Source organism: Oxyura jamaicensis, chromosome 2, assembly GCF_011077185.1.
Source record: "Oxyura jamaicensis isolate SHBP4307 breed ruddy duck chromosome 2, BPBGC_Ojam_1.0, whole genome shotgun sequence".
NCBI classification, from domain to species: Eukaryota; Metazoa; Chordata; class Aves; order Anseriformes; family Anatidae; genus Oxyura; species Oxyura jamaicensis.
Window position 1 is genome coordinate 86,845,890 of NC_048894.1, and position 16,719 is coordinate 86,862,608.

The 16,719-nt window shown below is 38.5% G+C and overlaps 1 protein-coding gene across 7 annotated transcripts in view; it reads right to left on the bottom strand.

Annotated features, from left to right (window-relative positions):
* COBL (cordon-bleu WH2 repeat protein) overlaps positions 1-16,719 on the bottom strand; it is a 154,544-nt gene that overhangs the window by 100,553 nt on the left and 37,272 nt on the right. For 5 of the 7 annotated variants that reach the window (XM_035317840.1, XM_035317843.1, XM_035317839.1 and 2 more), the window contains 5 exons: positions 14,832-15,038; positions 6,624-6,834; positions 5,619-5,847; positions 3,604-3,648; positions 1,469-1,563 (listed from right to left, as the gene is read on the bottom strand). In XM_035317840.1, the coding sequence (XP_035173731.1) occupies positions 1,469-1,563; positions 3,604-3,648; positions 5,619-5,847; positions 6,624-6,834; positions 14,832-15,038 (787 nt within the window). The remainder of the gene's footprint in view (positions 1-1,468; positions 1,564-3,603; positions 3,649-5,618; positions 5,848-6,623; positions 6,835-14,831; positions 15,039-16,719) is intronic. The other 2 variants (XM_035317844.1, XM_035317846.1) reach the window with 1 other exon arrangement.

The following is a 16,719-nucleotide window of genomic DNA, read 5'->3' on the forward strand; positions in this document are numbered from 1 at the left end:
AGCATGCCCCAGAGGCTTGTGCCAAGCTCCCTTGTGATCTAGATTCTTCCAAGCAGATGCTGCATTATTACTCCACTTATGCTTTTGTTCCCTATTAAATGGGAAATAATTTCTTACGGAGGATAAACACCTAAAATTGACTCAATTACTATCTCATAAAATACTGCTCTGATGCATCCTTTGTAAAATGTTAAGAATAGATCAGCATCCATGTCTGACCAAATTTTTCAACATAGTGTCAATAGTTTCCATACAAGAAGCCATTGCCTGGTAAAAGCACTCCAAATTTGATCATAATGAAAAGGACTGAGAACTAATAAAAGATTTTGGAAAGCTTATACAGTTTTAAAAATGTGATTGAGGAGACTGGAAGGGTTAAGCGTAACACTGGTCTATCAATGAAGTGTACGTTACTTAGTACCAGTTAATCTGATTTCACTGCAAAAGCCTTAGCCCTTAAAAAAAAAGAAAAAAAGCCTTTTAGAATAAGACAAAAGAATACTACTTTTTTACTCTGACATCCTCAAGTAATAAATACTTTATAATCAAATCATTTGACACAGCAAATTATAGTGAAGGATGCAAAAAGTGTGAAGTTAAAAGTGTAGTATGTTCCTGAGCTAGAAATTTTTACTATATTTAATTTCTTCCATGTGGCATGGATTTTTCAAATAGGCATCTCAATAAATTGTAATATCTACAGAGAATGGGTAAATATTATTTTCTAGTTCTCCCCTGATAAAGTCATCATCCCATCTTCTTCTCTAATTGTTTAAAGTTATTTAAATTTAGCAACTGTAATTGTATCTTGAGGTTAGTTGAAGCAAGTTTTTATATGAACTTTCTTGTTTGAATTTTCCAACTCAAAATTTAAAAAAAAGTTAAAAATGCCCAACATGCACCCCAGTAGATAGTGATCCTTCAGTTTATTACTCCTTTTAGTACCGTGAGCTTTCTTCTACACCTAATTCATCAGTTTTACAGACTGGAGATGGCAATAACACAAAAGCACAGATCTTACTGAAAATATAAATGCTTTAAAACAAAGTATCACACATGCACATAAGAGTTAATAAGACACTTCTACTTGATATCTAGAGTAAGGTGTTCTATATTGCATCAGTTCCTTCATAAATGCTCCAACCTGAGTGCTACTAATAAGTTGCTTAAACCCCCTGCCCTTTGTTGCTACCCACTGAAGTAACAGCATTTCAAAAAATTAAAATTAAAATTAAATGGTTAATATGCTCAACTCCTTGAATTAGCAGCCAAAATCCCCATCAAACTGCACTGATTAACTGTAGCTTATGCATCTGCTAAAAGATGACTCCATGGAGAAGAAAAAAAAAAAAGGCAGAACAAAACCAAAACAACAACAACAAACCCCATTGCCCAGACACAAAATACCAAAATACATCTGGAAATAAATAATTTCTCTTTAGCAAGGTAGTACATTGATAACTCTTACCTTACTGTTGCTTCTGTTAGCTTTGAAAAATCCCAGAAACCCTTTCTTTTCTTTTTCTACTGCATCACTGCTTAGCGAAACACTTCGACTTGGTTCTGAAACAATTACAATAGAAAATTTTTACATTTCTGCAATAAAGATCAGTATTTTAATACATTCTGTGTTAATGCTGTATTTTTATGAGCTGGAGATGTTATGAACTGCAATACCTAGTAAATGCCATATCCTGCACTTTCTTTTTCATCAGACTTCTATTTGCTCTTTGTTCCCATATCCAGTGAAGTGAAATGGAATAATAAAGTCATAAACTTCAGTAAATTTTCGATCACAGTTTAGTACTCCTCAGGACTGTCTGATCCCCTCGGTCTCCCTACAACTTCCCCCTCACCAGCTAAGCTGTGAGTGATGTGATAAGGTCATACCTTACGGGGAACAACCATTAGTTTCACATTCAATATACAAACTGAAAACTCAGTATATATATATATTTTAAATGAACACTGCATAAAGCTAGAGAGGTTTATTCTCTTTCAAGAACATCAGAATATCTCACTAGTACAGAGTTTAACACAGAAAAGTTGCATTCTCTTTTAAGTATTTAACTGTGTAATAACAATTAAGAAGCATATAAAATAACTAGTCTCTTGACATAAAAGTCTACTTCACCAAAAAAAAAAAAAAAAGCAACTTTATCCCAGAACTTTGGTAAACTAACTTATATTTCACACAAAGCACATGATTTTCACACAAGATCACTTTGCACATCCATATATAAGGTATGTTAGGAGGTGTTATGCACATAGAATAGTTTAAAGCACAATGGAAGAGTAGAGGTGGTGAACCCTAAGGAAAACAGGGAGAGGCTATCCTTAAGAAAGACTGCAACTGAACTCAAAAAATAAAAATAAAAATACAGTAATATATTAATACCTTCCTTAAATACTAAGTTCTGCCTAAACTCATTCACCAGAAACTTCTGATTTTCTGCTCAGGGCTGGGCTGCACATGGATGCGGATTGTGACTGCCTTGCTCGCTAGTCCTCGACCATGAACAGTAACAATCAAAGGCTCGTGTAAGCCATGGTAGTAACTGCTGATATCAACAATTTGATGGAAATCCAAATGGAATTGGGATTTTAAGCACTGCATACCATCTCAAAACAAGAAGTAATCTGGATATTTTTTTTCTGAAATAAGTACAGCAGCTATTCACTTTAGCGTCATGCTCTGTGTAAGAAGAAGCCACAGCACACAAGGACATAGAAGAAAAAGCACTGGCTTCAGTGACACCATGAGGGAACAGGCTATGAGTTAAGATTCACAAAATGGCTGTTACTGTTTGCTAGAGATGGACTTCCTTCCTGAAAAGTTACAGAAGTTATCCACTGCTTTATTTTGTTTATGAGGTGTTTACTACTAGCAATGTAAAGAAGTAACAAATCAAGTATACTTCTCTTGAGGATAATTAAACTACTTTTTATAACAGATTTAGTGGGGGAAGAAGATATACTATACATACACCTTTTCTGTTTAACTGGAAGCGGAAGCACAAACATTATCTAATCAAATCCTATTTACTGTAGCAGTTCAGAAGTCAGCATCTACCTAGAGTTATCCAACACGTATGCATACATTTTGGTATTAAAACACTTCATTACATGTAAATTGGAATTAGTGGAAGGTCTCGCAGATCTCAAAATACTTTGTCTCTGCTCCTATAAAAACTTTGATACCAGAAGACTTGAAATTTCAGTATTCCTGATATTCAACTACTCATGTTTTAGGTAACAAGAAAAGGCTTGGAATCTGTATAAAAGCATACTATTCCAGACAATGGTTAAATGACAGGATTTGTTAATTGTTGGTATTTTGATGGACAACGGTTAAATGACAGGAAATGTTAATGGTTGGCATTTTAGTGGCAATTACTGAATAAGCATTATGCACACAAGTGTGTTGGTTCTGATGCAAAGCATGACCATGGGCACAACACGGTCCAAAAGACAACACAGACTGTGAAAATAGCTTTTTTCTTGACAGTGCTTTATACTAGGATGCTAAAGATCCATCTCCTAGAACCACAACAAACAACAGGAAGGGAAAGCTGATTTCCCCTCAGCAGCATTGTACAGTACCTCTGTAGTTCAGAGAAGGTTCAGACTGAGTTTTTGATGGAGGAACTGGAAAAGGCAGGCAATGGAAGGACAAGAGAAGACATATTAAAGTTCTAGTATTGCCCAGTAAACCACAGCATTATTCATTCATCACTCCTAACATATGTGTCCCACGGACAAAACCTTACCTGACATCAGACATGCAGAGCTCCTACTAGAAGCAGTTTAGCTGAGAAAAAGTTTGTGTTCCTTGTCAGTTCACTAGGGAAGTTGCTTCAGCTGCTACACCAAATTATGTTAGCAGGTGGCAGCAGAGCTTGTCTTTGCACATTACTTTTGCCTTCGGTATTACAGGGAAGGAGTTTCTTTTTAGAATCTGCTCTTATGAACGCAGCCCGTGCTTTCAGCACCATTGGTGCCACACTCATTTGTGAGAATGTGCTTTAAAAATCTGTCTGTTTTTCTGGTAATTAAATAGCCTGGACATCCTACTCCGTGCACAATCCTTAGGCCAGCTGCTTCTTGGAGCAATGGGGTTATTCCTCTGGAAGATTACAGATGAGAGTATGGGAGGAAGGAATTTGCTCGAACAAAGGGAACCTTTCGTACATTTTTTGTGTATTTACTGTTCTCATCAGGACCACAGTGCAGACTAAGAGGGATACAAAGAAATCTGATATACATTCAGGATCGGGGGATCCTATCAGAATGAAAGTTATATTAAAAGGTTCAAAAATATATGTATATTTTTTTTGATGCCGAGAGCAGCACCAAGTGTTACAGAATTTTCTGCTGTAATCTCAGGCCTGAAGTCAAGTTTTGTTTTTGACTGTACAGGATAACTGGATACTTCAAACCTGGACTTGCGGACCCATACAGCACCTATATATAAATGATCACTTTCATTTAAAAAATAAAAATTTAAGGAAGGCCTAGGCTAATTTTGCCATGAGTTGTCCCTGAAATATGCTGAACGAATCCTGTTGAATACTATGCATTTTCAATATGTTGCTCCAAAATGCTTAGCTTAATTACGGTAAACATGTCTTTAAAGAAAAAAGAAAAACACAAAACTCAGTTATGACATGTTGTCAGCAACTTTTTGAGCATGCTAACAATTCAAAGGAAAATGAGACATTTAGTTTACTTAAGAGTCTAAGCTCATTGAAAATTGGCTCATATAGAGTTAGAACTGTCACTTACCAAAGGAGTTTGAAAGGAGAGACAGAACGTCAACATAAATAAATAACCATATAAATAAAAAATAAGCCTGCTGCTCAGTGTATACAAGACTGACATTATCTAAACAATAAGTAAGGACATCTACTGTGCTGGAAATGATATCGATTGAGACAAACTGCAGGAGACAATTTTAATGAATATCACTTTCTGACCTCAAAGGAAGTAGCACTTGACAGTATGTATTTTAAAGCATGTATATTTAAAAACACATGGCATAATTCTGCCATTTGAATACACAGTCAGGCTGATGAAACTCAAGCCCAAGAAGCTGCTGCTACAATACCATCTATGAGAACAGAAGAGGAGGGAGAAATAAGCAAGAGAACAAAATTTTAAATACAAATACCTCTCAGCTCCTCTTCACTAAATCGTCAGCAGCTTTGCTGTTTGGCGGAACCACCCCTGCACCCATCCACAGTCTGTTATCACGAGCCCCGCTCTGCTGCCTCTGCCTCTCCACTTTCGTGGCTGCCATGACTATGGCATGTCTCCTCTTTCTTTCTCTCCAACCCACAGCACAGGTCAGTGACGAGCTCCCAGGTGACATGCATGGGTACCAACAGCAGCTCTCTGAGGTACAAAGCTCCTCCTTTCACCCTGCCCTAAGCCAACACGTGACCTGCAAGGGGTTAGCAAAGCCTGGTGCTGGCCCCAGAGCAGCTAGCGACAGCTGGGCACATGACTGACCTAGCTGCTGCTCTCTGGACTGAGGCCCCCAAAACGTCCTTCAGTTGCCCATCATACCGCTGACATCTCATCTAACCCAGCAGCAACCACTTTCAGACGCAGCTCACCTCTTTTTCTGTCCCAGGCGTACAGCTCACTTATCCCCAGCTCCTCCAAGGACTTGGTAAGCTCCAGCTCCTCCCCAGTGATGCTGTCTCGCAGAAGAACAATGTGCTCCTGACTGACCTCGCACTTCTCACAAATAGCCGGAATGATGTTGTGGAGAGGCACCTCTGGACTGACTCGAACCACTGCCTTCTGTGTCTTCAGGTAATTCACCACCAGCCTCACAGACTTCTGCAGAAACAAGTACAATCTCTCAGCCCTCCCTCCATGATGGCCATGCACTCTTATAATGAGAAAGGTTTCCATTCAAGAAATAAAAAATGTACAAGGGACAACTATATTGTCTTCATTCGTTTTAGAAATGCTTACCCCATATGCATATTTATTGAAAAATAAAACACCAAAACTATTAAAAATAAACAAAAATTCTCAGAACACACCTATCATTAAGGAGAGAGTCAGAAAAACAGGCAAGTAAGGAACAGGAATCAGACAATGTTTACAAGCACCATTCTGAAAGACATGGCAGTGTAATTAGCTATCCTGATCCAGGATAATAAAAAATGCAGCAAAGAAATATTTCAAGATGACTGCTTCTCAATATTCACAATACTGTGAAATAGGTTTATTACTGATCAGTCTTCTCCCTTATCTTTAGTAAAGATGGCAAACAAAATATTACCAAAGTCCCATCTACTTTTGCACAATCCCATATCCCTCATTTTAACCACTATTGTCAATTTCCATCATTTAAGTCTTTGATCAAAGTTCTTTACAAGAGCATATTTCCATCTAAACAACTGCATGCAACATAACATGTTGTGTAAATGCTGCAGTCCAGACTGGCAGCTGCCAATCTGCGTGCAAATCAGTTAACTTGTAGAGAAGGTTAGAGTCAATCTCAGGCCTCTCTCACCTGGTCTGAAGATGAAAAGGTTGGAAAAACTTGAAATGTTAAGAATGAAATGATGTCTCATGTCACTGTTTCAGTGCTACAGAGTACTGACCTCAGGGGCCCGTGGCAGAGGTCGCTTTATCTTCTCTTCAGGTACCTTCTCTTTCAGAAGTACTGTCTGTACATCCAGTGCTCCTATCAAAGTGTTTGCCTTGTAACTCAGAGGTTGCTGAGTTCCCAAAGACTTCAGTTCAAGACTGTGTTGGGATGGATTCAAATGATACCGGCTGCATAAATCAACCAACAGATCCATCACAGCTTTACTGTAGGGAAGAAGACATTCACTGTTAGCATGGAGAAAACAGTTCCTAAAAAAAATGCCTTTTGTTTTAATATTGGAGAAAAGACAGGACAAGCTGTGGATGTGTCGCGAGGAAGGAACAGTGCTGATGCTTTGCAATGCTAAAAATCTCAGATAAAAACATTAGGACTTAGATACACTCATGTGTGCTTATGAGCTGGCAATTAACTATTCATTATGAGGCAGATAACAGTGCCAACGATAGCACAAACAAACATAAGCCAAAAGCAGAGAAAGTGCATCTTATCTGCTAAATGCATACATTAAATTCTCCAGTTCAAACCCTGTTCCTTATCAAGAAGGCAAGATACAAACAAATTACTCATTCAAGGTACGGTAAACTCTACCTACATTTGAACCATCACATAATGCAGACCGAACTGCATGAATCTGGAACAAGAGGCAGACAGATTTTTTTCCAGCTTACAGATTTTTGGGTGTGTTCCTCTGCCCTCCAATGACACTAGTAATATTTCCAAGTACAACTGAACTCCTCCATATTTATTTTTGGTGAGAATATTAAGCGAGTATAAAAATATCTGACTTCAAGTATTTGTATATTATGTCTATATGATGTATATGATGTGTAAGATGTCTCATTACAGATGTGATTCCCAAACCACGAGGTTAAAAAGTCAGTCATTACCCCCTAACACAAAGCAGAGGCACCAACTCCACTTTAACAAAGCAGTAAGGTGGCTTGATACTGTCTGACACGACAGATACAAATTACATTTCCTCCACACACCAAAATGTCTCCTCTTAACTGAGGTACTGAAAGCCTTTTTTTTTTTTCCAACTTTCCTCATTAAAATTCCATTCAGGATCAGAGAAAACGGGTTTATTATAACTGGTTATGTTTATGAAAAGTTTTGGTTTCATAAACCAGCAAATCTCATTAACAAAACAACCAAAGTTGAAAACATTATTGGCCCTACTTGAAGCCTCTGATATATAAAAGATACTTTTATTCTAGTGAAAGAGAAATTAAATGTATAGACAGCTTATCTCCCAAAGAAAATGGCATATCTTTTAATGTATATACTGGAAAAGTGTATACAGATTCAAAATGCAGCAGACAAATTCAAAGGAGAAAAAAACAATCCTCCACAGATTCAGTACCTGGAGTACTGCATTCAGCTCTGGGGCCCCCAGCACAAGAAGGACATGGAAGTATTCAAATGAGTCCAGAGGAGGTCCATGAAGATGACCAAGGGGATGGAGCACCTCTCCCATGAAGACAGGCTGAGGGAGTTGGGGCTGTTCAGCCTGGAGAAGAGAAGGCTCTGGGGAGACCTTACAGTGGCCTTCAAGTACCTAAAAGGGGGCCTACAGGAAAGCTGGGCAGGGACTCTGTGCCAGGGAGTAGAGTGATATTACAAGGGGTAATGGCTTTACATTAAAAGACAGTAGGTTTTTATTAGATATAGGGAGGAAATTCTTCACTCAGAGGATGCCAAAGCACTGGAGCAGGCTGCCCAGAGAAGCTGTGGATGGCCCATCCCTGGAGGTGTTCAAGGCCAGGCTGGATGGGGCTTTGGGCAACCTGGTCTGGTGGGAGGTGCCCCTGCCCATGGCAGGGGGTTGTATCTGGGTGATCTTTAAGGTCCCTTCCAACCCAAACCATTCTGTGATTCTGATGTTATTAACCACACCACCATTAAATCTGTAGCTTACGAACTGCCCCTTGGCTGCAAACTGATGGCATCTGAGAGACTGCTTGGTGGGGGGCTGCCCATCTTCTTCCTAAGGATATGCTGTTTGCCTACAAGTGTCCAAGAAGTGGTGAAGAACCTTGGAGGGCTAATGACAGAAATACCATGAAAATTGGAAATGAGTTCCTTATCAATGGGCAAAAGACTAAAACATACATAGGTGCCAGCTCTTGTGCAAGAGATGAGAAATAGCTCAAGGACCTACTTTATAGTAACCTATTTCAAGTTTAACTGAGTTATGCAACATAAGCTGAGAAAATGGCAGGTGTGGAAAATTTGAAATAGGTGATCATATTTAAAGGAAATGAAAGTAAGTGAGAAAATGAAGATCAAATGAGGAAAACTCTGTTAATATGTATAGCAGGCTTCAGAAAATCTGAGGACTGAGGCAATGCTAGAATAAAGAGCATCTAAACAGAAATGGGTATCAGGTCACTTCATGACATTTTCCAGTGCCTTATTCTGGCACTGTCCCGAAATTGTGAATGCCAGTATTTTGCAATCATTGTTACTACACACAAAACAACAGAAATATTTATGCATACCTAGTCCAGGCTGTACAAGAATCCCGCATACAATGACATTTAAACAAACATTCATTATGCTGTGCAGTAATGAGAATTTTTAGAAGTGTCAGTCTGTCTGATAAAGATCTCAGCTTGTCTGTTCACAGATATATTTCAAGTGAAATTTGCATGTTGTTCTTTTTTTTTTCCTCAGCCTTATTACTATTGTTTCAGAGAAAAGTAAATAACGTGGCAGAACCACAATACACAGTATTCTATTTGATACACATTTTTATTTAAAGTGGAATGCTAATGTGTTTCTGTAGCATATAATATTGTGATAATTCATTCAAATTTAGACTCACGTAAACTATTTCATTCAAAACACTAAAAAATGCAGCACTTGAAAAACTATTTTATACCTACAGTCCATCAAAAGGGTAGTTTATGATGCTGTGTACCTTCAACAGAAATTATGAAATGTGTTCATCAGCAAAAGTGCCACAACTGCAACATGATTAGAAACCACACCAGCCATCAGAGAAAATAAGTTGCAGATAATCATATGAGTTGAACAAATTTGTCCAGACAATGAACAATTTAAAGATGCAGCCAAATATGAGATTTCAACTTATTACAGGGCACAATGTTAACACTTAATGAAGTCTGAAGCACCCCATCCTGTTTAGAACTGCTCAAAACATGCAACTGTTGAAAAGCATCCCTAGGCTTCACCTGTGCCCTTTAGGAGTACAAATTAAGAAACATCTGTGATATTTTTGAAAGACCATGGAAGCGCATGATATGCTCTTCTCAAAATGTGAATTTGGGAATAACATTTCCACAAAACTTCAAAATGATAAAAAAAAAACAAAAACAAAGCAAAGCAAAACAAAACAAAAACAAACAAACAAACAAACATGAGGACAACAATTTTAAATTCATGTGTTTCCAGAGAAGTAAGAGAGCTTGGAAGTCCTTGTAAAGAGGTTACTCTTAACAGACTTCAGTATCACCAACTCTAAAAATTTCCCTTCTAAACTGCAACAGAGTTCAACTTGGTTTTAAATTGGAGTTTTATTTCAACCAGTTCCATACATGTGGCACCCACAAAAGAGAGCCACCAAGCACAGCCAAGAGAGTGGTACTGAAACAAGTTCTCTTTCTAACCTTGAGCTGAATATGGCTCTTGGAAAATGCAAAAAGGTTCCTCCCCATTTCCATCTTGTTCCAGACATATCAGAACTTTATTTTAATCTGTTTTTGAGACCTGCTAGAGAACATACTTGATTTTGAAACAGGCAGGTCTGATCATAAAGGACTAATTCTAAAGCTGAAACAAAAGAATTGTATGTCTCCGCTATTTCCAACTACTCATCTATGAAACATGTTACTTTCTTTTAAAAACCTTGCTGGAGTTTGGGTGGAGACCAAATGCTGTGTGACAGACACTAAATATTCATCACTGCTAAGGAAATACAAAAGCACAGAAATAAAAGTGGAGAATGAGGCCAATATATGACTCAGACAAGGTGGTCCAGACAACTACTTTTAGTAAAGGAGAATACTTTGACTCTATCCTGATAGTATATTACTAAGCTGTACAACATTAAAAAACAATTCTGGAGAGAATAACTACTGTGTCAACAGCACTTTTCAGGCTGAGGTCCTGACCAAGCAGGAGTATGTCGGACCATTTGTGTCCTGCATTTCACCAGTAAAATGCAACAAGGACATCGGGAACTTAAGAGGTAGGAAAAAAAAAAAGTTGTTTTTGGTGTGGATTGGGCTAATCTCTTTGGGATCACACAGAGCAATTCATTTTAAAATTCAGCCTTGTACACCTAGGAAATAAATATGTAGAATAAAGTTGTACTCTGTAAAATGACTGACTCTTCTGTTACCTTCTACTTTCACGATACAAATGTTCATAAAGGTAAAACCAAGTAGAGGAAATAATTTTCTTTATTTAGATTAATTTCAAACACACATCAGCAAGCTAAAATGACAGACTGGAAAAGAGAAATGTTAGCATAAAGGCAGTGAGATGAAGTCTCTGAGGCTTTAACTATGCACATTTAAACACCACAAAACAGTGTTAGTCATTATTTTCTCATGCTCCACAGCACAGCAGGCACTTCATGAAAAGATAAGAAGTTTTCCTACGCAACCAGGAATATGTATAGTAAAAAGGCAAACTGCATTCAAAGAAGTCACGGAAGCATGGTAAGTAGGTATTCATAAATGCTGTCTCTTCCTTTTGTTATTTTGCTGATGTATATTTGCCTCTCATTTTCCATATTGGAGAAAATCCACAAAGGGGCCATCAGTATGACATGTAAGCAGCAGCAGAGGACTATGTTTGTCGAGCCTTTCACACCTTCAGTCTCTTACCATTCTGTACGTTGAGCTATAAGCCAGCAATTATTATCACTTAATTCTCTCACTGAGAATAACACGAGAATATTCTTTCTGTGATGGCATTAGGTTTATGCTCTATGTAATGCACTCTCTTTGCACTCAGCTGTGTCCTCCGTTATTTGCAGAATAGGACTAAAGCTTCAGCTAGTTGATTATTTGTACCAGTGTCCTCTTCTGTGTATCACACGTACAAGAGAATTTGCCTACCTTGTAAACAAGCAGCAGTAACAATTGCCCTATCTCCTCTTCTATGCCATCCATGTGTTGACAACTCCAAACCAAACACTATTTATCTTCAAACATCCCCATTTTTCTGCAATATATTTAAAATACTGCTGACTTCTCAAGCTGGTGACACTAGAGCTCTGTATCTGCATTAACCAGGAAGCCCTCCTCAGCGTGACAGACACACAATCCCTGCATTTGCAGGTTACCCTTTCAAAGTATTACCCATGAGCGTCACAAACAGAAAAGGTTTCTGGTAACACTTTTGAGTTCTTCCAGTTATTCTCTTTCTAAATGTCTAGTCATCCCCTCTGTCAGAGCTGTTAATAGTTTGTGTGGATCTGCTGCACATCTGCATGCACAGAACAATATGCATAAATCACCAACACTGTCGATCCTTTCAGGATTTCATGTATTTCTCATACAACAGTACAAATATAAATTAGTTGTGAGGGGTACTTAATACTTTTTTTTTGAAGGGGGGGGGGGGGAAGAGGGGGATTAAGCAGGAATACTTCTACACGCTTTACAGTAGAGTTTACAGGGACCAATTATTATTTTTTATTTTTTTTAATACCATTTGATTACTACACACACTCTGTAAGGACTCAACTTTGCCCTTAAACTGTGCTACACATTTCCAAAAGCTGCAATAAACTGTGTTACAAAATGGCAATAAGCTTTTGAAGATAGACTGTCAGCTTGAGTTAACTTTTATAAATAATTGTACTTAAAATTTCCAGATTCTAATAAAGTATCTTTAAATACCATGCACTTTCCTTTTTTTTTTTTCCTTCAACAATATTTCAAGGAAATTTAATGAGAATTTTCTGCTCTCTTGCTGTGATTTAGAGGATATTTCTATAAAGAAAACAAAGTAAAATTGATGACATGCTGCTTTGCTTACATACAATGAACAAATTGAAAGAGATAATTCTGACTTTTAATTTAGTGCATTTATAATAACCTTAAGTGATACTAATTAACTATAGCAGTTACATTTTCAAACATCCTCTAGAGTACTTCATTGCTCTGTGAACTGCTTTCCTTGAATTACAGAACGATTTTTCATTATGATGATGCTCAGAGCAAGATTTTGTAAATTTGTTCTGAAAAAGAAAAAGTTATGTCCCCAGGGCACCCCAGGGCAAGAGCAGATTTTGAAGAATGCAGTTCCAATGTTGGCCATGACAATACTGAAGATTTACAGCAGTATAGGCAATAGCAGAATTTTCTGAAATGTCCTTCCATGGTACCACCATTGAAAGTGAAGAGGGAACAATTTATTAACTAAACTGGCTACCATATTTTCCTCTAACTAAACTAAACTCATCATTTTTTAATGTTATCTTGCACGTGAAACATTTACCTCTGAGGACCACCACACTTTGTAGCCATCCAGTTTGCAACATCAAAACAATGCAAAAAGATGAAACGCTCTCACCCAAACCTGGAGACTTGAGACAGTCCACCTCCTAAAAATTTTAAATGCTTTTTGAATTTCATCTATTTAAGTTTGTATCCCACATCCCTAAAACTGTAACAAATGCTAAGTTACAGACAATTTTATCTTCTGCTGGGGAGGAAGAACAGCAGCACACACAGGGCCTCTGTTATACAGGGCTTGTTAGAAGGTGCTCTTTTCTTATTTTGTTACTCGTTCAGGTAATGCAGCCCTCTCCTTGGCTTCCATAACCTTCCACACTGCCCACAGCACCCTGCCCATGCCCGACGTGCGTCTCACCCGCTGCCCAAGCCTGGCACAAGCAATGTGCAGGTGAGCGGAGGAGCGCCAGCAGCAACTCAACCACCACCTGCGTTGGGGCCTAGACCCGCCATGCAGCTTATGGGGGACAGGGGACAGAGCACTGAACAACCAAGAGGTTGTTTTGGTCACCTCAAGTGCTTCACGTAGACCAGAGGAAGAGCCTCACAGAAATGTCTGAGGTTTAAATTGTTCACCTCAGGTTTCAGTCCCCAAACTAAAGATTGAAATAATCAAAAATAACCAGCCTCAGTATAAGTGATAGCAATGGCACCAGAGATAGACTGCTTGTTGTGCAGGGATTTTTCCTGTGTTCTTTGCTCTTGTGACTTCTTCAAAAGTCATACTGAAACACTGCTCTTGTAATGCTCGTGGAGTGTTGTTTTTTGTTTTTTTTTTGAGGGGGAGAAAAATATTTTTCTCTATTCATACAGCAAGGACAGCAAGGATGTATCTCTGTTCAGAAAATGCTGCAGGAAGTTTTGCCTTATTATCTCTCCCAGTGGCTGTGTTTGTCATTGAAATACCAGCTTTCTTTGGCATCTCACAACCATCTCTGGCTTTGGGGTAGACCCACAGAAATTACTGCTTGTGCTAGTCTCCTGAGAGTGGCTAGGCAACCACTAATTACTGCAAGAAAAGCAGGGGGAAGAACGAAGCACCGGACACTATGAGCTGCTGCACACCTCTTCCTCAGCCATCAGAATATACTAATAGACAGTCAAAACAGATTACTTAATCAGACCGAGTAGTTTTACAGGAATGCAGACTAACTATTGCAAGCCCCAGATGTATATTAACCACAGACCCATATTTATCAGCAACCACAGATCCTCCTAATCTCGTACTATTACTTTCCACAATTTCTTGACCACACTGCAGCCACTCAAACCAGTTTGCTATAGTTTCGCCTATAGCATTGAAGATATTTTAAAAACTCTTCCTCAAAGTAATAATATGGATATGCCAGTTCCTTTCTGTCCAAGCAGAATGGATGAGAAGATGGAAGAGCTCAGTGAACCACAGTGAGCACAGTGAAGAAAGTTATCTCAAAACTACCCTTCCAATACAATTTGATATTGATAGCAACTAACTACAAGGAGAACCTCTCTCTCTTCCAATGGAAAAAAGGACACACATACAGAAACGGGTTCCCAAACTCCAGCAGATGCTTTGCTACCTACACAAATATATTTATGAATGCAAGATCTCTGAATTTGATGAATCATTTGTCTTCTGAACCTAGAAAAGGAGATACTAATATCTGTAAGTATCCTACTGGCGGCGATGGAGGGCTCCACAAAGAAGGAGCTAATCAAAGCCTTACCTTCCTTGTACTGTGGTCTTCTGTTCCATCCCGTTGGGTAGAATGACTGTGAAGTCCACCGATCTGTTTATCATATTCTCCTTCATGCTCACAAGGTTCTGATCAGAAATTACTGCTGCCTCTGAAGATGACTTGTCCTCGTTGTGAATTCTACTGGCTGCAGAAGGTTGATTTGGCGGAGGAGGAGCGCGAGCTTTCATTCTTCTCCTTAAGAAATAAAAGTGAAAAGAAAATAAACAATTTATCATGAGAAAATTATAAACATATTAATAAAAAAGTTATTTCAGCCATAATCTCAGATTATTTTTTAAAAGTTCCTACAGCATGAGCCACTTTACTGTAAAACTTCAATGGAGCTGCATTTATTTTTTACCTTTTCCTCTCTAAAAATACACTAATTCTTTAATGATGCATTCACTCCTACTGCTTGCTTTCCACACCCCAGGGTATGAATCGGTTCCATAATTAGGATATGAAGTAATCATTCTTCTGTTGAGTATGAAGTATGTTTCTATGAAGAGAGAATCAGAAATACTGGGTCCAGTCCAGACCTGACTCAAGAAAAGAGTTCTATTTATGTAAATGAATGTTTTCTCCAATCCAGAGAAGCAGGAGGGGAGGTACGGTGAGCTTTCATTCAGCTGTGTTAGGGTTCCACAATACTACTCTCGTTAAGATATTGTCTCTTCCTCTGCCTTACTGAGTAGTATTAAATTTGGTTTATCATACTTAATAGGAAAGGACCATGAAAAGGTCAACCGATACCACTTCTTATATGCCACACAGAGAGACTGGAGCTCTCTGTAAGCATCCTGAGGAGAGCTTGTTCTCCAGCAGGAGACTACACGCCATGAGTGGCATACAGAAAAGCTGCATCAACTTGCACTATGTACTTTGCAGGGAGATAAAACCACCACAAACTCAAACTTTCCTTCATTGGCAAGCAGCACACTAGATAAGCAACATATGTGTGCCGTTAACTTCTGAATAGCTGGCCTCATACCAAGCACATGTTTAAGAGGATTTATTCTGATGACTAATATCTCAGTGACCTCTTCTGACTAGATGTATGCCTAGTTTAAGTCAGATTTCAACGCAACAGATGGAAAAGGCAGTAAAATATTTACTGAGAAATTATTACTCAGGCTTACTGCCTGATTTTTTTTAAAATCTGTTTTTAGGGTGCAAGAAGAGAACAGATTACGATTCTGCACATCATTTTCACCCTGCAAAGAATATAAGCAGAGACCCAGAAGAAAAGACTACAGAAAGAGTAGTCTAACCCTTACAAGCCTGCAAAGCTTAGTGGTTCAATCAGACAAGGACAAACCTGTGTTCAGGAAAACATGCATTTTAAAAACTGAACAGGATTAATACCATACCAGCACTTCTTTAATTAAAGACAATGCATATTGTCACTGATAAAAGGACTAAGCAGAATTACCAGCCTAAGTTCCTGGCAGAGAGCAGAGGAAGAGCTCCATCACAAAACAGCTCAGAAACAATCGAACTCCTCTGTACTTTTTAATCAGCATTTGTGTTTGACCATTGATTTCCGTGACACATTTCAACTTGCAAAAAAATCACTACACTGTCTTGAACGTGTGTTTCAGTGAGAACCATCAGGACGCTGTAGAATGAACTATGCAGGTACTTCCATTCATCTCCTACACGCATAACAAACAGCATTCCCTACAAATATGCAGTGAGAGCTACTGTCATCTTTACTAGCACACAACAATTTTTCTTCCATGGGAAATTTTCCCTGAAACTTCACTTCTTATCCTATATACACCCAGTGAGTCATGCAGGCATCAGCTACTAACTTGGAGTTTCTACTTTCCTCCCCACGGAGGCAGTAAGAAGCTCAAGGCTTTACTGTTTGGCA